The following is a 22,366-nucleotide window of genomic DNA, read 5'->3' as shown; positions in this document are numbered from 1 at the left end:
TATCTGGCTGTGACAAATACCAACAGTATTGTACTATGTACATATTTTCCGTGGTGTGCAGTGTCTGTTAAGAGACGTGGAACTGATCGTGTCACAGCCACAGATCTTTGATCTCCAGAGCTCAGCATCCTGTTACATTGCCTTTGTCCAATCTCCCTAACCATGTTTGCTTTAAAATTTTTGCGATGATAATATAGAAGTTAAATGTCAACATTAATGTATGCATCAATGAATTGTGTTTTGAGTGTCAAAGTTGACAAGAAAACTCATTTGTTAATTCAATATTTTCAAATTATTTCTTTAATATGTTCATTATTGTACAAAGAATAAAATTAACATATTTTACATTTCTTGAATAAACAGAATTGTGCTGAAATGATTTGAAGTATAAAAGAATTATGAAATACAATCATATGTTTGGTATCTAAAGTAATATTAATCAAACATTATTATTATTATTAGGATTATTGTATTTGGTAAATGCAACTAGTTTCTTTACTACAAACATATAAAACTCAAAACTGAGAGTCATACACCAAGTTCACTCCTCCAAAACCAGACTTTTTTTTAAGATCCCAAATTCCTTTATATCCTTTAAAATATGTTCTTAAAACCTTTTCCACCAATAGATATTAGGAGTGTCCAGTATTTTGAGGGTTTTTGTAAACCTTCACATGGAATATAGATAGATTATATATGATCTATTTTGTTATGCCAATTCTATAGATAAAGTTTAATTAATGTTAGTGATAACGTATAAAAATAAATAAGAAATAAATGAGTTGTTAATACCAAAATGCATTTTTTAATTTAATATTGAGCCCAAGGAGATGTTTAGATGCAAATCCTATGGAGCTGTAAGAAATGCCTCAAGGCAATGTTGAATGCCCATCAAGATTAAGTTATGGCTTTTCTTGTTAAGGTTTATATATCAATATTAAACATAATTATAACATCTGTTTTAAAAGAATTGTGGGCCTTATAATAATTATCGTTAAACTTTATATTCAATAATTTAATATGTACTTTATATTTTTTCTCCAAATTTTTAATATTTAAAACTTGTTTTTGTTAATAATGACATTGAATATTATCATTACTTTTGACTATAACTACTTACTATTCTGAGTTTTTCTCCTAATAATAATGTAAAATTAATATAATACTTGCATATTAATGTAACTAAAGTACAAAATACAGTATTTAGTTTCTAAAATACATATTGCAAATTTGATGAAATACAAAACCAATGTAAAATATTAAATATACCCAAAAAAATCTCTTGCAGCAAATTCAATTGCAAAAAGAAATTGACTACAGAAAGTTTGAAGGCTGGAAAAAGACACGAAATACTTTGATAATTGATATATGCTAATATTCTACCATTATATCAGAAAAGTGTTTGTTTTGTTTGGATATATGTAGGCAAATTGCAAAGCATGTTTACTATAGTAAACATCATTACAAATAGGATTTACTTATTTAGTAAGAATCTTCAAATCTTTCATACACTCGAATCTCAAACTGACCATACAGTTATCAAAATCTTTACCAAAATTGTGAATGTAATAATATAACATATAATTTGAATATATAATGATTTATTAAATAATTTATTACAAATTTTATGATTTATGACATTTTTTATTATGTTTGTAAGTCAATGTTATTTCAGGTTTTTTAAGCTTTAATGGCTTTTAAGTTACAAAAATGTCTATTTAACAGGCAATTCAGAATGTCTATTGGACACTCAGTTCAGAATGCCTATTGAACAGGCAGTTCAGAATGCCTATTGAACAGGCAATTCAGAATGCCTATTAAACAGGCAGTTCAGAATGCCTATTAAACAGGCAGTTCAGAATGCCTATTACACAGGCAGTTCAGAATGCCTATTAAACAGGCAGTTCAGAATGCCTATTAAACAGGCAGTTCAGAATGCCTATTAAACAGGCAGTTCGGAATGCCTATTAAACAGGCAGTTCGGAATGCCTATTAAACAGGCAGTTCGGAATGCCTATTAAACAGGCAGTTCAGAATGCCTATTAAACAGGCAGTTCAGAATGCCTATTAAACAGGCAGTTCGGAATACCTATTAAACAGGCAGTTCAGAATACCTATTAAACAGGCAGTTCAGAACGCCTATTAATTTCATGAAAAAGGTTTACGCCAATCAGATAGTTTTAATGAGTTTTTTTTAACATGGCAATGCACAATGGTTATTTCAAGTAAGCACAATCAGACACCTGATACATGTGTATGCAGAATTGCTAAAAGTTACCTCTAACTATTATTAACCTGTGTAAAGCTTATTTAATAAGTTTGTACATTGATTGGGCCATTACAACCTTCAATGTAATCTTTGGCACATGAATTTAACTATTGTACACTATTTTTTAATCAAATAATATTTAGCTATACGATTGATGGTACTTGGCTTCCCTAGCAACAGGTTCCCAGCTCCTTTGAAAGACCAACATGCACCGTTATGTTGATGGAGGTAAGTAGTAATTAGTTAATAGTAAGTTCTAAAAGAAACACTTCTAAATGAGTTTTCAGATAATAAAACAGTGTATGTAGAATATCATCAATCAGGATGCTGGAATACAGTACAGTATTAATATAATTAGTTTTCCTCTTTACGATGTTCAATCTAGCCTAAGTTCTAACTAGTCACTGCCTTAAAGGATGTCCTCTATTCATCCCATGTTCCCATGTCTGTATCTATGGCAACGCAGTTATAAGCTGCATAGCGTAACTTCTCTTCAGCTACTTTGGCACTGAAAATAGAAGTTTTATAACTTATAAAGAATTGTATTCCTGTACTTTAAAGTAACAAGTATATTAAAGGATATTAAATTATTATTATACAGATATTGCCTGCTTAGAGGTTAAATATAAGATTTGACATCCCCGAGGGAATGATATTTTGTTCAATGGAATATATTACATCGAACAAAATATCATTCCCAATTTTTAAATTTTGGTTTCTCTTTAATTTTGATGTCTCGTACTATAATGCTTTGTTTTCAAAAACTTTGTGCCCAATGGGTTTCCAACAGCATGATAAATTGAAATGCCTGTTTACACAAGAATTTCAACTTTGGTTTTCATATCATATTTCTACACTAATTACCAATTATTATTATTATTTATTCAGGCAAAAGATACATTTTACAAAATATTATACAAATCATCAAATTAAACAAGCATGATGCAAGGAGAAAATATAAAATCATAGTCACTAGCTGTCAGCAAAGCACAAAAGCAGCCTAAGCCACTGTCACTGCCTCAGCCAATGATTGTTCCTAAAATATAACTTATACTAAGCAGATGCTGGTCACACACTCACCTTGAATAACATGGAAGAAATAGTGTGTTTGAGCAGGTAGACGATTCTGGCAAGGAATCCGTTTTCTCAGACCTACATATAAACATTGAATAGCATACATGGTATTATTCTATTGTAAATCACAGTACCTGATATGCATTGTCCACAGCAGTCTACAAATTAAATTTTTTTTTTTACACCAAATTGTGAAATCTAACTCACCCTCTATCTGCAGCAATATAAAGAGGAGCGGGTAACCGTCTCCTACCAGTTACAAATCTTAGAAATCGACTTCTATCCTCTAGATAGTTATACATAAAAAATACATATTGATTATTAATAAGAATGCTATTAGTAACCAATTAAATATTATCATTGTATTAGTATTTAATCAATTCATTCTCATCTCATAGAATCAATAAAGAAATTGTACAAGGACACATCTTCTAAAAGACAATTTACAATCAACACTGTACTTATTATCTCCGCCAAGGAGGTATATGTAGTCGATCGCGTGTGTTTGTCTGTTTGTTTGTATAGCAGGATTACTCAAAAAGTAATTCCAAGATCTTTACCAAAATGAAAATACAGATAGATATGTGGTCAAGAACCATTCCATTAAATTTTGGAGGCAATCCGGGACACTTTTTAATATCATTTTCAGACCTGCTAGTGTTAAAAGATAGGACAGGATTTTCAAAAGCCGGCGAGCAGTTTTAGAGTAACAAGTAAACTAAAATTGCATTGTCTCGAGAACTACTTGTCCAAAAAACTTCATTTTTGTACAAGAAGCAAGAGTTATAATTTGTGATTTGTAATTTCAAAGGTTTTTTGATACGAGTAGTTTTAAAAAACCTATTTCTTTTCAAATTTACTCGTTTGTTTTTGCCATTCCTGTTCTATTGTTAGTCAACTGAAACTATTGTTAGTTGAAAGGCTGGTTACATAACCTTTACACCAAACTCGAATTGAAATTAGCCTAAATCACACACAGCATTAAGATGTTTTCCGGAGAAATCTTATGTAGGAGAATTTTACAGTAGGCTGAGGTATGCACTCTCGGAGTGGCTTTATAGTTAAACTAGTACCCTATTCACATCTGCATAAATTGTTACCACTTGTAACAAGTTATAACCCGATTTCATCTCCCGATTTATTACATGTTTTCATACACGCATACGCAAACCATGAGAAAGCATTTGATTACTATGATTGGTTAGTTTAATGCCATGGCAATACATGCGCATGCAAGTATTATCTCCAAACAAAAGGCCTCTCATCAGTGTGTTTTTCCTGCCGAGATTTCACAGGGGAACTCTGATTTTCCACAAAATTGTATTCACACTATGTAAACCTGGTTACAACTTGTCACAAGTTGTTACTTTTTGCAGGTGTGAAAATGGTATTAGTAGTAGTATTAAGATTAAACATTTGGTAAATCTGAGTCCTCCTAAGCTTACCATTTGTAAAGTTAGCCATGGCTTCCCATAAATATTTCACTCTTGTATCATTTTGTTCAATGTCTTCATAAAAGGCTAAAGGAAAAATATTTATAGTTCTTTACAAGACATTCCAAAACAAGAGTTAATAATTGTGTGTATAGGCATAGTATACACAGGTCCGTTCTCAGGACTTTATTAGGTCCATTTGACGTTTACCTTTCATCTACTATCCAGAAACAAAAGTTTAATGATAAATCAATAGAACCACAGTTTAAAAATTTATTCTATTAAAGAAAATATTTTAACTCACTGGTCTTTTTCAAGGCTTCAAGCGAGATTTCTGGGTTACCACAAATTGATGTTTCAAGCTGTTGCCAGGTCATCAAGTCTAGGACAGCTCGAGGTACCACTTGCAGTATACCACGTTTAATAGCTACAATCTGGCAAAAAACATAATTTTGCTTTTTTTTAGTATGATACGTAAAAAGATTTCTTTGAATCCTAGATTTCAAGAATGTTCTAGTGCTTATTTTGGAAATGTCATGCATATTTATGAAATGTTACAAAACAAGTACCACAAATATTTTGTAGAATAAGCAAACTAAATTGTAGGAAGAAACGAAATCTAAACAAGATGAGTCAGATGGTCTGCCCAACTTGGATGTACTTGTACTGAATGCTCAGTGATTTTAACCAAAAACCTGATCACTAGATTCAACCTCAAGGAAGCAGTGGTACTGCCAAAATTATGCACTAAACAAGATGTTATTATCTTCATTCTCACTTGTTGTTTTGACTCGTTCATTCTCTTTTCTTGTACTAAACGACAAAATTCCATGCGTTCGTTGTATTGCACATTGGTTTTATCTCCCTCTTCCTTCAGTAGCGCCACAATTTGGTTGCTTAACATCGTTGAAAAAGTTAGCTCGTCTGCGAAGGTCTCGTTGAAAGTCTGTTCATCTATGCTTTCTAGTAATTCCAGAAGTTTGACAGCCGCCGAGTCGACTGTAGCAAAGTCACGAGACCAGGTTATACACTCTCCCGCTAATTGTTTCCATACAAATGATGGCAAAGCAAGCACCTGAAAATGAAAAAAAAATACAGTATATTCAGAGATAAGAGAGAAGATAGGAGAGAATGCAATGCTTCTAGCTATACCAAAGTAAAAAGGAATCCTGCCACCCTGCCAACTAAAACTATGCCTATGCCATGTCTTATAATAATAATAATATAAGAGAGGGCGACATGGTGGTCAGACATGTTTTTTTGAAACTCTACAGAAATCAAATGGAATTTGACAAAATCCGGTTTTTACTAATTATTTTGTAGAAATTTAACTGGGAACTTGTTTATTAATAGTTATAATTGAAGTTTGGTCTGGATTTGAATATTTGGGACGCAGGATTGAAGTTATTTTTGTGGACTATTTTTTTAGGCCTAGAACTTGTGTTTTGATATTTTCAAGGAAGGGAATAATGGCTGCTCCAGGGTCCAAAGCTAGGCCTACTAAGTCAAAGTCAATTGATACCCAACATGGAAGTGACATTGATGAATTGTCTAGTCAATGTAAGTGTGGTTCCTGTGATTCACCAGTCCTGAAATCAGATAGGGGAATTATTTGTGGCTTGTGTAAATATTGGTTTCACTCGCAGTGTCAAGGTGTGAATAAGACGAAGTATGATTGGTTAACAAAAGGTGATCCTTCTATTTTTTGGTATTGCCGTACTTGCACTACACTAGCAGGAAATCTTATGGGAATTCTGAACGACGTTAGTAGTAATCAGAAACTAATGAAAGCGGAAATTAATAGCATTAAAATAGATGTTAAGAAAAATAGTGATGCGATACAACATTTTTCAGTAACACATGCTGAACACCAAACTGATACAAATTTCGAAGAGATGGTCGAAAGGAAATTTGATGACATGACTGAAAGACTTAGTCGGAGAAATAATGTTATTGTCTTTAAACTTAAGGAAGGTGACTCTGCTGATGGTAAAGAGAGGCAATTGCAGGATATTAACTCGCTAAAGAAGTTAATTGATGGAGAATTGTCAGTAAAATTTTGTCATAGGCTTGGCAAACGAGAGGATGATAGAGATAGGCTGTTAAAAATTGTATTTTTTGATGAGGAGAACAAGTTTAGATTTATGCATGGTGTCCGTAATAATAAAGATTGTAATATAAGTGTATCTCATGATAGAACCCAAGCAGAGCGGTCTGAATATAAAAAGTTGCGGCATACTTTAAATGCTAGGATTGAGGCGGGCGAGAAGGATCTAGAAATTCGACGTGGCCATATAAGAAAAAAACCTCAGCGTATTTAACACAGAACAAATTAGTCAATCAGAAAAAGACTTTAGTTCAAAGAATTCTTCATCTTTTTCTTGTTTTTACACAAATTGTGACTCTTTGTTCAATAAGAAGGATGAGTTGGTTGCAAGAATAGCTAACGAACAACCTGATTTTATTTTTTTAACCGAAGTTTTCCCTAAGAATTATTTATTCGAAATTGACTTCAATTGTTTGTGTCTTAATGGGTATCAATTTTTTCATCCAGAAAACTCAGTTCGGGGTATTGGAATTTATGTTAAGCATAATATATCAGTGTCGGAAGTTTGTTTGAAGGCAGAGTATACTGAATCCATTTGGTTAAATTTGAAACTTTCAACAGATGAAACAATTTTGATCGGATGTATTTATAGAAGTCCAAACAGTACACCGGCCAATAATGAGTTGCTGGAAGAATTGTTAAGAAAGGTAGAAAATTTCAATTCAGATCATATTTTAGTAGTTGGAGATTTCAATTATAAATCGATAGATTGGACATCGTTAGAAATTCCTGGTGAAAGACTTTCAAGAAATTTTTTTGAGTGCATTGAAGATTTGTTTTGGGTACAGCATTGTACACTACCTACAAGAGTTCGGGCAGGTGAAGAACCAAGTGTTCTTGACTTAATTTTTTCTAGAGATGATTTCTTAATTAAGGATTTATGTTATAAACCGCCTCTTGGTCTTAGTGACCATGTTGTTTTGACTTTCAATATTGATTGTTCTATAGAATCCACTGAAGTACCATTGATGAGAAATTATTACAAAGGAGATTATAACGGCATGAGAAAGTATTTAGAAGATCTGAACCTTGAGCAAGCTGCTTTAGATTTATCTGCTAATGATTTGGCTACATTGATCGAATGTTCCCTTCAGGATGGAATTTCAAAATTTATTCCTCTTAATAGAAAAGGTAGTGGAAAAAGAAAACAATGGATGAATAGAGATGTGGAAGAAGCGATTAAATGGAAACATAAAGCGTGGAACATTTACCAAAACAAAAGAGATGAGTTGTCTTGGAATGAGTTTGTAAAAGCAAGAAATAGGACTACTGCGGAAGTTCGAAAAGCAAAAGCATCTTTTGAAAGAAAATTAGCTGCGGAAGTCAAAATTAATACTAAAGCATTTTGGACGTACATAAAAAGCAATTCCAAATCTAAACAAGGTATTCCTGACTTGAAAGATAAAAATGGAGTTATTGTGTCTTCTAATTCAATGAAAGCAGAAGTTTTTAATACTGCCTTTGTTCAGGTTTTTACTGAGGAAGATTCAACCCAACCTCCCAATTTTGATGAAGTAAAGACGGATGCTTTGATCGATTCAGTTATGTTTGAAGTAGATGAAGTTATTGAATATTTCAAGAGCTTAGATGTAAATAAATCTCCTGGTCCAGACATGATTAATTCTCGTGTATTGAAAGAAACTGCAGAAACAATTGGTGGAGTAGTTACTTTACTTTTTAATAAATTGATGTTTGAAGGAGTAGTTCCAGATTCATGGAAAAGAGCCGATGTTGTCCCTTTGTATAAAAAAGGTGATAAGTCTGAACCTCTCAATTATAGACCAGTTAGCTTAACTTCTGTAATGTGTAAGTCAATGGAAAAACTTGTTAAAGATAAAATATACAAACATCTAGAATCACATCATTTAATCTCAGATCAACAATATGGTTTTTGCTCTGGCAAGTCGTGTACAACTCAGTTAATTGAGGTCATTGATTTGTGGTCGGTATGGTTGGACAAAGGTTTTTCTTTTGATTGTACAGTATTTATTTTGACTTTCAGAAGGCCTTTGATAAAGTGCCTCATGGTAGATTGTTATCTAAACTCAGGTCTTATGGTATTTCTAGCAACTTGTTAAGGTGGATCGAGTCTTTTTTGAGTGATCGAAAACAAAGAGTTGTGGTAAATGGGAAGAAGTCGATGTGGCGAGATGTTATTAGCGGAGTGCCTCAGGGCAGTGTCCTGGGGCCATTATTGTTTGTCATTTTTATAAATGATCTACCAGACGCTATTTCCCAATCTGTCATTAAGCTCTTTGCAGACGATACAAAGCTGTTCAGAATAATTCATTCCGATTCAGATAGAAATTTAATGCAGACTGATATAGATGCAATGTGCAAATGGTCTCATGATTGGCAGCTACCGTTTAATTTGACCAAGTGTAAAGTCATTCATTTTGGGTCAAAGAATCTGATGTATGAATACTTTATTGGCCTTGGTGACAACAAAGTTGGTATTGATAGCGTTTCTCAAGAAACAGATTTAGGAATACTGATTGATCATAAACTAGACTTCTCTGCCCATACTTCCAAGGTTGTTAAATCTGCAAACAGGATACTCGGTATGGTGACTAGATCTTTCAAGTATCTTGATAGTAGGAGTTATATGTATCTGTACAAATCTATGATCAGACCTATATTGGAATATGGTGGAAGTTCATGGACACCTCTGTATCAGAAAGATTACAATCGTTTAGAAAAAGTCCAACAGAGATCCACAAGGTTAGTGTCTGAATTGAGGAGTAAGCCATATGCAGAGAGATTGAAGTTATTGGATTTGCCTACCTTAGCCTTTAGAAAGAAAAGGATGGATTTAATTCAAACTTTTAAAATCTTTCATAAATTTGATAATATCGAGGCGGGAAAATTATTTCAAAGATCTAAATACCAGCAAACCAGGGGGAATGTTTTTAAGGTATCGAAATCCAAATATAATAAAAACATTAGAAAAAGAGCATATGCAGTTAGAGTTATAAATGATTGGAACTCGCTACCAAACCATATTGTGACGGAACCAATGATTAACAAGTTCAAAACCGGCATTGCAAAGTTATGGTCTTACCACCATCTCAAGTTTCGCCCATATGTTACTGAGGAGTTCTCATTGATGACAATGGAGGGACAAATGAGCTAAGTTCTCAAAGTCCTACGGTTCAAGGTATATTCAAGGTAATAGAACTACTAAGAAAAACTAATGTTATGAAAAAACCAAGCCTTCCATGCAGGCCTCTGGAATTGGAACAGAACGCAAGCAAATTTCTACTACTACGTTTTAACAACAACATGCATTTACCACACTACAGTACATCTTACCAAATTCTCTTTACTTCGTAGACAACCTGCCATTAACATGCCAATCCATTCATACTTCATAAAGTCTGTACAGCCAGGATTAGGCACAAACACATCACGATTTGTGTTTAAATCTTCATGCTTTTGATTGGGCGATCGCACAAAAAATGGCAGAGGGTCTGGCTGATCATTAGCTGTTGGACAAAGTTCTTCAGACAAGTCAGATAGACTATCACGAAAACCACCACCTGTAACAAAATTAGTATTTATTTAAATTTGTAGTGTTAAAATTCAAAGACAAAATATATTCAAACAACGTACTATTTTTTTTCCCGTACGATGTTCTCGTTTAGACGACGTTAGTTTATTTGCTATGATTATATTTTCGGAATTTATGAATGTTTATGGTATTCAAAAATAAAAAGATGAATGAATGAAATGGTATGGCACATAGTAAAAACATACACATACAGTGTTATGTGTAATATAATAGGGGTGTCCCGAAAGGTTCTACTGTATTCCAAATTTTGCATTGTTCTATTTCATGAAGTTTTTATTACCTTGGTCAATAATGCCTTCAGACAAGAATTTGCACTCCCACCACTGGTCATAACGCTGTGGCCATCGGAAGTCCAGTTGGCTGTTTGCATATGTTCCTGATTTTAAACCCTCAAAAATCTACAGAAAAACCAAATATATAAAACATCAAGAAAATATCCCTGCCTTTATTTAACCATTTTAAAAAATTGATATAATAGATAGAAAAAGAAATAGTTTTGTCACTTTTTTTCTTTCTATTATTTGTCTACTGTGAAATAATCAATTGGTCAATTGATATGCAGATGACCTAACAGCACTTATTTTGTACAAAATAATCCAATTTTATTGAATAACGGCTAATTTTGTGGTACGCAACAGTCTCTTGCACACATGAATCCCAAATATCTAAAATATGTGTATAATATGCTCACTTGAAAAATCAAGGCACAACAGTATATATCATCAGCAGTGGCGGAACGGCTATAGCGCTCACAGGCTAAACCCAGAGCTTACAAAAGCCCCTGAACAGGGCTCAGAGGAAAAACAGGCATTCAAATTATGTCGAAAAAGGCTATAAATGCCTGAGGCCGCCTGCATTGGAGGGCCACCTCCAAACAGGGGCCTTAGGCCTTTGCGTTACGCCACTAATTAAGAGACTGCGCATATTTCTGATATATATTCTTTGGTTTACATAAATATGCTACTTGTATGATAAATAATAATGTAATATTATAAACATACTTGTGAAAAGACTGTGGTCTTGCACTCTGGATCTTTGCTTGGGTCAGACTTGTGTTCAGCAGCGGCTCTTCTGTTTATGTACAATTTTGGCATTGATGAAGGCTTACTAAAAAAAAAGCAAAACAAATTATTTTATTTATTGAAATTTAAGATTGATCTTTGGCAGACACTTTGAAAGGTCTAGGGTTTAAATCATTTGAAGGATGTTTTCGTCTGCCAATTTTTATATTAAAAATTATAAAAACAATAAAATTTATAAAGCACAATTACTAGGTAGTGATTAATAATGAAGTTAATGAAACAATAAATTATATTAGGAACAATAACAATGAAAACAATTTACCTGGTTTCAGACTGCTTCAACAACCGTTGTATTAGAGAGCTCCGTTTTTTGGATAAAATTAAAATTTGTCGAACTGCATTCAATTGACCAAATGAACCTACAGAATACGGCCAGCTTGGAACAATGTATTGTATAACACTGTCAAATAATTTTATAAACCTAGGAAAAAAAGATAAATTAATTTATACTTTGACTAGGCATCTTTCGATTTGCGATGACCTAACTAGTTCAGGTCAATCGATGTGTCGTTGGTCGTCAAACTAGAAATCAAGGTGAGGAAGACACACGTCCCAATATCTCCACATGTGCACAATTGATTAACATGACATAGTTTGGTCGTCAGTCATTGCAAACTGAAAACTACCTAATACTATAAATGTGCAAGTTCAAAACATTAATAGAGACATATTCACATAATGAACAAAATTAAATCCTAGATTTAAAGATGTATTGTCCCCCAAAATCATGAAAAATAAAGATTTTTAAAATCGGACTTTGAATAGGCCATTTTGCAGTTTTAATGAAGTTGTTCACTTCTATAAGAAAAAAACGGGGGAAAAAAATTATTTCACCTATAAAAAGACAAAATAAACAGTTAAATTACCCAAAAACTCATTGTCTTCCAGACAATTTGACAATTTTTTGCTTTAAATTACATTTTTCTCAGGTAAATAAATTTTTTTCAGACCCAATTTTTTGTGAGAGTGAATAACTATTATGTGACATTAAAATAACATATTCAACAAAAAAATTTAAAAAAATATTTTTTTAGGGGGACAATACATCTTTAATGTACATACAGTATATAATTTTGATATTACTATAATTAATATTATTATTATATTATTATTATACTAAGTGTATCGATATAATTTGCGTAGTAGACCTAATTCAGGCCACAATAAAAATTGTTTAAGAAATATATATAAACAATAATAATAACTCCTGAGAACGACCAAAGAATATTGATCGAAATGTCAAGTAGCTCAACAGTTCTTTTCAGAACCCTATACGTGGTGTACCGCAAACTATATATCAACAATAAATAACATCATACAGTTAATAATATTTCTTCAATCATCAGGTGCTAGTAGTGTCTGGGGAATTTTTTTTCTGTTTTATATAGATTAAATAATTATTATGAAATGACTACATGAAAGTGAAAATGTTGAATACATGAATATTTCGTAAAAGGGTAAAAGATTATAAAAAGCTACTAGCCTTGAAATGCCTACATATTTGGAATCATTTTGAATGGTATAAACAACAAAAGCAGTATAATTTAAAGAGAAAATTGAACAAAATATGAGAGCATACCTTTGCATAACAATTGCTCTTCTGTACAAGACATCCTTATCAACTGATTCTAATCTAGGATACCTGATGAGTACACAAAAAGCAACAAATTAAATTTTCAACAATAAACATTTTTAGTCCCGTGCAACGCGACTCTACAGCTCACTATGTCGGTCAGTTGGTCGGTCGGTAAACACTAACTTGAGCACGCGACTGCAGCCATGTATATGGCCTTGTTTCTGTGTGATATGGCAATACTGTATCTGTATTAATGGTAATAAAAATATAAAATAAATTATGGGCTCAGAAACTGAGCGCAAATATATAGATTTTCAATATCCTTCATAAAGCTTGTAAATGACAAAAAATTAAAGTTACTTACCGGACTAGTTCTGAATTCTTAAATAAATCCTTATTAAAACCAATATCTTTTTCCTTTGTTGATTTGATTTTGATACCATGTATACGTGTATCAATTCCACCATCTACCAGAAATAAATTACAAAAAAAAAATTGCTTTTAATGCTTGTTTTTCATAAAATGATAAACTGCAGCATTTGTTTCAAGGATTTTATATCATATAATCTATTTTAATTATTTATAAATGCTCCTTCTCTAATATAGATACGTTATTGTTCAAGTTATTTTACTTGAGATATGTATATTTTACTGTGATGTGAATACATTTTTATATCGTTTTTAATATTGTAGCAATTCAGTGCAAGAGTGATATAAATAAACTTGAATTAATAAATAATATCATATTTATTGGAATAAACGCATGGGACGTTTACTATTTGGGAGGGTTTTTAAGTATGGTGTTTATTCGAGGGAGGCGTTTATGTGTATCTTATGATGTTCTATGGGGGAGGGGAGGCGTGTTTATTTGCGAGAAGGGGTGTTTATTTACAGTGGGGAGTTTATTTTAATAAATATGGTAATAAAAATTGTTGGAATCATCCTCTTTTCCATTTTTACTTCCCTCCCCTTGATAATTGTTTATCAACCAGACCCCTGACGGAAACAGACATCCTATGCAATAAGCATATTTCTTTGACTTGAATTCTCCACGATATCACTGGCCTAGCCTAGTGACTAGTCTATAATAACCGTCTACACCACGAAATTGCAGACATAAATTCTGACATTCAGGAAGCTTACCATGGCAATAATGGTAAATGATCAGGTCCACGGACTATCGGGTTCAAGATGATTAGGCCCATTTTAGACACGAGCACACGAGCAAAGGACTATCGGCCCAACGCCTATGACTATCGTGCAAAAGAACTATGGTTTAATAACATTGATATTGCCAATGTTGATATATAAAAATAAATTACTAAAACAACGTAATTTTCTATACAATTATTATTTCGAAAACTTGTTATTCGGCCATTCGTAATTTGTTTACATCATTCGCGTGGCTAAAAAATGATCATTTTCGGCAATGTTTTAGTCAGAGTGTCAACAGATTTGCTTTATTGCATCATTATCCCTAGCACTACAACCCCAAAATCTCTCTGATTCACTATTGCGCTGTGTTGGCATTCCATTGTCTTGTAGAAAGGTGTAATATGATCGCAGTTAATCAACAAGCCAAGTTTGCCCACAATAGTCATTCTGCAATGCAGCGAAGACTATATCGGAGTATATGGAAGCGAAAGGGGCTAGGCCTAGCGTGATAGACAAGAACAAGCGATATTTACGTTAATGGAAACTAATTTACGTCGTTCTTCGACGCTGTAGTATACATATATGCTTTTGATTTATAGCCATTTGTTACGGGCTCGCTCATTAGGCTGAAACCAACAATGATAATATAACAAAACATGTTGTATTTGTCTTCCATCTTTAATCATCTCCTCTCTTTCTCTCTAGAGGGCTCACTTCCATGTCACAAACCCATAACACATATGATTAGACATACGATTAGACTATATTTAGGTTTTTTTAAAATCAATAACTGCTATAAAATTGCGATAGCATCGCTTCGTTGCCACCGCGAAGCAAAAACAAAATGTCGGAAAACTTTGAAAAGTTTGACCACATACACACACACACACTAAAGTGATTAGAAGAGTTCCTCTGCATTGCATGCATAGGAACTAATAAAAAACAATCTGGGAAATAACGTAACCTTTACACTCCTTGATCCTGATCTCAATGACCCGGTAATGCTGTGTCATGTCCTCTAGAATACAATAGTCACCAGTGTAGTTGCTGAGGATAAAATAAATATAGAAATTGATTGATTATAAATACAAAATAAATATAATAATTGACATATAAAAACACTTGCACACAAAATTGGTTGTCAAAACTAATTTTCTCTCAACTTAATAGAAACAAGAAATGACAGAATAGAATACTTATTATGTCTACAGTTTTATAATTAATTAATTAATTTATAAATAACATTCTTTTATTTAAAAATAAGTACAAACAATTTAATAGTAAACAGTACTAAGTTTTTGCTTTCTCAAGTAGCCTGTTACTTATAAATTAATTATTTTGATCCAAACGAAATTAGACTTGTGTTTAATTTTTACATCTTGTGTTAACCTGAATTCTGTTACTTTTCATTTTATTTTAAATGTCAACGGAACTCATTTATTCCATATTTTTTAAATATATACTTACACATCTAAGTTACAATCATTAATCTTTTTCAGGTTTGAACCATCTTGTCCTGCCATTACTATTACATGACTCGGCATGTAATTGTCATCCTGACCGTCAACTGAAATATAAAGACGCCTACAAAACAAAAACACACCAGTCGGAAAAGAATCAGAATAACATTTGTTTACTTACAAAATGAATGTTGCTGATTACCTAATCAACCATGTCTCAACAAACAAATGAAACAATTTTCTTTCATGGAAAAACAACAAGGGGATTGTAGGTGGTACTGTACTATAATAGTAATACAATAATATACAAATAGAATATAATATAGAACAAGAAAGCCACTCCGAGAGTGCATACCTCCGCCTACTGTAAAATTCTCCTACATAAGATTTTTCCGGGAAAATATATATAATGTATTGTGTGTGTCTTAATGCTGTGTGTGATTCACTACAAGCATGTGTATGCGAATTTGGTGTAATGATTATGTAACAGCAACGCCAAAAACAAATGGGTGAATTTAAAAGAAATAGGTTTTTTAAAACTACTCGTATTAAAAAATCTGTAAATTAATTCAAAATATGTCTTAAAATTACAAATCACAAATTATAACTCTTGTCTCTTGTACAAAAATGAAGTTTTTTAGATTAGTTCTCGAGAAAATGCAATTTTAGTTTACTTGTTACTTTAAGACTGCTCGCCGGCTTTTGAAAAATATGTCCTATCTTTTAACACTAGCAGGTCTGAAAATTATACTAAAAAGTGGTCCAGAATTGGGAAAAATTTAATGAGGAGTGGTCCTTGACCACATATCTATCTGTATTTTCATTTTGGTAAAGATCTTGTAATTACTTTTTGAGTAATCCTGCTAACAAACAAACAGAAAAACACGATCGATTACATATTGGCGGAGGTAAATAATAAATATAGAACTGTAACTAGATTTGGCCTTTTGAAAAAATTGGTACTGTCACATAACAAGGATTTAAACCCAAGATATTGATAGCAAGCATATAAACCACTATTTACAACTTTTTTATTTCCAAATTAAATGTGATTAAATAAAAACAGTGGGAAAGACCAAAAGCCATGTTAATGTGGCTGCCCTTATACATATCTATATACAGTCAACTCTCCTAATACCGGACACCTTTGGGCTGGCCTAATATGTTTTCTGGAAAGTCTGGTATTTGGAATATGTTTCTAATGGTAGAAATGATTTTTGGACCTCAAGAAATGTCTGATTTTGGGAGTATTTCTGGTTTTCAGAGAGTCTGGTATTGGGAGAGTTGACATTATATATAAAAAAAACTATAACAATAAAAACATGACAATAACAGGACAATACATAAACAAACAAACTTTGTTAAAGTAAAGCACTATAAAGATTTTTGCATGTAGATAATAAAAACACAGCATTGTAACTTAAGTTATTAAGAAATAAGGTATTTGTTACAATACCACTGAACTTGCTACATATAAACTTACTTGATAATCGTTCCCTTTTTCATGTGCAACCTCATCCAGTGTTGACCTTGTGATCCGTCGCTCTCCCAATATGTTGATGTATCACCATCAGTTAAACAAGAGGCATCTTCATCATCCTACAAACAATTTGCACATTTTAAACTAAGCAATCAGTAAATGAACATTTTTATGATGAGTCTTGGCATACCCTGAAAATATTCTCCAGGCCTGTAATGGAACTCTCTCAGAAGTAGTATCAACTCAATAATGCATGGGCCAATCAAAGTCTTACATCAAATATCACTCAGCACATTCAAACAATCCCACCTTTTAATTTGCACAAAAAATAAAGTTGCTTCTATAAATAATGACTGAGCAAAATGTTAATTTTCAGAAATCATTAAACATAATCATCTTTTGCTCTTTTATAACATTTTCTGTTGATTGTTTCATTTTGCACTATATTAAATTAAACATTATTGTTATCTTTTCAATATAAAATTTAATGACAAAAAGAGAGATCGACGTTTCGGTACCATCATAGAACCATTTTCAAGATCAAGTGAATACAAAACAATAATAATTATGTGCACTAAGCACCAAAGTTGGTGACAGGAAATGCTAATTGAGGGCTAATTAAGTAATTAGCTCCTCCTACTGAGTTAGATAAACAATTTAGCTTTGATGGAATCCGATTGTTTATTGAGTGTAGGTTTTATCTCTTTGATCCACAACATCTCCTTAATTAGGCAATCAAACTTATTGTTACATTTAGATAAGACTCTTTTTGTCATTAAATTTTATATTGAAATTATATAGTAAACGTCTTTTAATTCGTAATTATTGTTATCAATTATGTATATATGTATTTTAATTTGATCAAAGAGGGCCCTTGAATATCTATCAGTTAATCCACTGTGCTAAACTGGAAGGTTTACCCTACTTTAGTTAAAGATGGTTAAGGATGTACGTCCGACCATGGACACAGATTTCATTCATACACACAAGGGCCTTTTATGTACATAGTACTTTACCTCAACTCGCGAAAAAATAGTAGGCCTAAGATTTGTAAAAAGGAATCAATGACGGTACCAACCAATTTTACAATTTCTTTATGAATGTCTATACTATCAAATTTTATGTGACAAAAGAAATGTGATGTGCCCAAATATGGACATGGTGACATATCACTAGCATATTTGGACACATCATATTTTTTTTTCAAACTAGTTTGATAGTGGAAACAGAGATTAAGAAACTTACACATTTTGATGAAACATCAACAGACTCAACAAATTGCTTTACACTTCCAAGTTCTTCATTATTACTCTCCATGTGCTCAGCTAGGTATTTTGCTAGTTCTTCATCATTCTCAATTGTCCAATTCTGTGGCGGTTTCTGCAATCTTTTCACTGCTTCTTCATCAGGTTCAATAACTACAGCCGGAGAGCCAACCTTTAAACTGTACCTATACTCCAACACTTGCTCCCAACTATTTAAAATAGAGAATATGTTTTGTTAACAACTGCATGTTTTATGTGTACAGTAGTAGCATTATTAGTTATCATTAGATCGGGATGATGCGATTTAAAATTGAATAGAGGTCATGAAATACATATAAATATTGTAATAAATACCTGGAAAAACTGTCTATTTTTAAACTGTGTATCTTAATAAGAACCCTTCATATGTTACAATCGAATTAAATAAAGGGACACTTTGCTTTGGTCTAAAAAATGTCCCTTTAATAGGGTTCTACTGTCTCCTAAACATTATAAACAAAGTATTGTGAATCAAATATAGTAACTAATACATATATAATTTTTATTTATTTGTTCAACAACAAGTGTCTGGGGCTTGTAACAAGTCAATGAAGCTCTATAGCTCGCAAGCCAAAAGTCCAATAAAAGAAAATGTTTGTAATGTAAGGCAGGTCCTGTAGAATGTATTAAATTTTCAGAGAAAATACAAGATTTATCAGATGTTTTGAAGTAAATATAACCTGGAGAGTGGTAACAACTGTTTTCCTTTAACTCTTTGCTCAGCAGCTGTAGGTGTTTCAGGTACCACAGGTAAAAGAACGTTTGCAGTGTCAAGCCCAGCCTTCACATCATACAACAGAATCCAACCTTCTTGTATATTCTCTTTACATTTTACATGATCCTTAAATGATTTCTAAAGTAAAGAAAGTAGATACTATTATAAACTTTATTCTTAATGATTCATTTCTTTATATTAATTTGAAATTGCGCAAGGGTATTTAAAAGAATTTTCTTTGCACATTTTCAAATCATGAGAAATTCCAAATTGCGCTGCACAGTTTCAAATTTCATTGCACAATTTGTTAAACACAAAATAAACGTAGTAGGCACTACCTCTGCAATGTTAGTTCATCATCAAAATAAATAATTTTATTATTGCTTGCATTATTTATCAACGTAGGATATTTATAAAATAAGTAACAATTCAATCAAGCTTTGTATTGGTTTATCAAATACTTAAATTTCATGCGCAATTTGAGTATTTTGAAATTGCGCAGGGAAATCCAAATTGTTAATATTGTGCATAACTTAGATAGATAGCCTAGATAGAGACTAGCAGATAATAACATAGGCCCTAGGCCAAGACCAGCCTCTAGGCTGATGGGCATGGCCTATAACCTACTAGGGTTATCAGACGATCGGGAACACGGACGATCGGGCCCAGAAAACGTGGTCCCGATCATCTTCAGCATTGGGCCCGATCATTTCATGCATTGACCCGATCGTCTCATGTGTTAGGAACCATTTGGGTCCCGATCGTCTCATTCCCTGGGCCCTATCGTCTTAGCGAAGGGCCCGATAGTCTTGTGTTCAATATGGTAAAATCGATCCCGTTTTATTTTGGTTCCGATAAAATCGGGTATCGGTATTCGGTATGGAGCGTCGCTGATACGCTTTTGCGGTTGTAATTGGTTCTGGTCAATATTTGTTAAAAGGGATGAATGTTTATTTAGGCCTAATAATGTATATAATGTTTGTTTTCAATTTATTTTACAGGTGATTGTTTGTGAATGTGTGCTCTTTGAAAATCATTGTAAAAATGTTATTTCTGAAAAAAATATCAGAAATTAATAGTTAAAATAGTTTATAATTAGAGTATTTATTACCAATGAGACGTTCTTTCTATGCCTACAATACAAGTGGATATACTAGAGTACGTGTTTTAAGGTAGGCCTATTATAAACTAATATGTTGATTGAGGAATAAATTGACACTATGGATATAAAAGGTGGGATTTACCCACAAAAGTGTACATTAAATAAATTAATTAAATTAACCAGATTTTAATTACAAACGGCATTACCATTATGCATAATAAGACACAGACTTTTTTTTATTTGCTTTTTATTTTAATGCAATTATTATGACAGAGAACATAATTTAAAAAGTATCATAAATTCAAACTGTTTCCTTCCAGTTTTGGTAGGCATTAACTGTTACCGCTTTGATGTTTAGTCCGTAACACGCTACGTTTTATTTTAAGGGGAATCCCCGGATTGTGGCATGGTCAACAAAATCACGTGCTGAAGAACAACAGGCGCACAGGAAGGTTACTCGTCTCATCTCCTACTACCACCACATAAAATTATCCAACCATTTACATTTATATTAATGATTACATTTAAACAATGTTAACATTTAATTAGTATAATTATAAACAATCAAATTTTTACAATAAGCTAATTTTGAAAAGCACACCTTCTCCTCCTCACCTGTAATAATAAAGTAAATGAAATATATAATTATTTAGCATAATAAATACTTATCGTCTAAAAATATCCAGACGGTAAAATAAATAATCTACAGTAGGCATACCTAATATAAAAAAGATCATGAATTATAATGATCACGAAAATGTATTTAGTAATAGTGGGCCAAATACAAAATAGCAATAAATGCAATAAAACCCAATCAATTAAAAAAACATGACCGATATGATAAAAATTGCATATCTAGAGTGGCGCGCGCCATAATAAATTCCAAAAGTTGGTTTAATTGCGACCAAAATAAAACATGCCCGATCGTCTTATTTGTTGGGCCCGATCGTCTGGGGTGGGCCCGATTGTCTCTGGTCCTGATCGTCCTAAAACCTTGTTGGGCCCGATCGTCTGGGGTGGGCCCGATTGTCTCTGGTCCCGATCGTCCTAAAACCTTGTTAGGCCCGATCGTCTCCTGTTTTCGGCCTGATCGTCTTAAAATATGGGCCCGATCGTCTTAAAATATGGGCCCGATCGTCTTAAAATATGGGCCCGATCGTCTTAAAATGTGGGCCCGATCGTCTTAAAATATGGGCCCGATCGTCTGGGCCCGTTCGTCCGTGGTCCCGATGGTCTGTTTCCCCCACTAGTACTAGGCCTAGCCTAGTTTTTTTTCCTTAGTTAAGTTAGACCTCTAGCTAGGCCTAGGCTAGGCCTAGCCCATTATAGTTTAGGCTGATCCTAGCTATATAGTATAGGCTAGGCCTAAGAACTATATTAGGCTAGGCCTAGGCTTATGCACAGAACAGTAGGTAAATTCGTACATTCGTCAGTCTTATCCACAATCCTTCTGAATTGCAAGACTCTTCACCACTGGCAAAAATAGTGGTTTCTCTAGAAAAAAGTATTTCTCCACATTTTGATTTCCTGTCCGTTTTACTGTGTACAGGAACTCGACCATTCGAATCACTAGCGGTCGGGTATTTAAATTCCAAGCATCCTGGCACATAACAAAGTGCTTCTGGTAATGGTTCACTATCTTTGAAACATTTAACACACTTTTTAAGACATTTTATTCTTGCCAACTGGCGTCTTGATGACCCAAAAACAGCAGAACTCATCTTGTTGAATGAGAAGTTTTCTTCGTCACATAACACCGAGTACGTACTCCCCCGTTTCGTCGTTACGCCACAGCGCACACTCGCGCCGCCAACAGAGAGCGTTCTTGAAACTTATGAAGTCGAGCGAAGATTGCGTAAATAATTAATTAAAATACACACATTATAAATCTATTAAATATTAGTTGTTATATTTATAATTATTTATATTTACAATATATACTTATAATTTATTTTTTTGTATGAACTATATTAATAGAATCGATATATCATTTAATAAATGACTGTATGAAAAATATATATTGGCGGCAGAGGTTGCA

At 32.9% G+C, this 22,366-nt stretch overlaps 1 protein-coding gene across 1 annotated transcript; it reads right to left on the bottom strand.

Annotated features, from left to right (window-relative positions):
* Nucleotides 1–301: 301 nt before the first annotated feature.
* On the bottom strand, nucleotides 302–22,123 carry LOC144845425 (E3 ubiquitin-protein ligase HECTD3-like). The gene is made up of 18 exons (XM_078702749.1): nucleotides 21,753–22,123; nucleotides 19,192–19,364; nucleotides 18,453–18,681; nucleotides 17,211–17,326; nucleotides 15,735–15,851; nucleotides 15,232–15,314; nucleotides 13,477–13,579; nucleotides 13,116–13,178; nucleotides 11,799–11,957; nucleotides 11,456–11,561; nucleotides 10,735–10,852; nucleotides 10,196–10,422; nucleotides 5,555–5,851; nucleotides 5,081–5,210; nucleotides 4,789–4,863; nucleotides 3,551–3,629; nucleotides 3,350–3,421; nucleotides 302–2,777 (listed from the first exon to the last, which is right to left on the bottom strand). Exons 1-18 carry the CDS (start codon nucleotides 22,047–22,049, stop codon nucleotides 2,693–2,695), a joined length of 2,529 nt encoding a protein of 842 aa, XP_078558875.1. The 5' UTR covers nucleotides 22,050–22,123; the 3' UTR covers nucleotides 302–2,692.
* Between the last annotated feature and the right edge of the window lie 243 nt (nucleotides 22,124–22,366).

Source organism: Antedon bifida, chromosome 6 (assembly GCF_963402885.1).
Source record: "Antedon bifida chromosome 6, ecAntBifi1.1, whole genome shotgun sequence".
Classification (NCBI taxonomy): domain Eukaryota; kingdom Metazoa; phylum Echinodermata; class Crinoidea; order Comatulida; family Antedonidae; genus Antedon; species Antedon bifida.
The sequence above is the reverse complement of the archived record's forward strand: the minus strand, read 5'-3'. Positions and strand labels throughout refer to the sequence as shown.

What these genes read in the sequence shown, in the direction of transcription:
- LOC144845425 (XM_078702749.1), bottom strand. Translation starts at nt 22,049, where the DNA reads ATGAGTTCTGCTGTTTTTGGGTCATCAAGACGCCAGTTGGCAAGAATA. An exon ending in CAGTTGTTACCACTCTCCAG is followed by an intron (nt 18,682 to 19,191) that starts GTTATATTTACT and finishes TATTTTAAATAG; the next exon opens with TTGGGAGCAAGTGTTGGAGT. An exon ending in AAAAAGGGAACGATTATCAA is followed by an intron (nt 15,852 to 17,210) that starts GTAAGTTTATAT and finishes TTTGTTTTGTAG; the next exon opens with GCGTCTTTATATTTCAGTTG.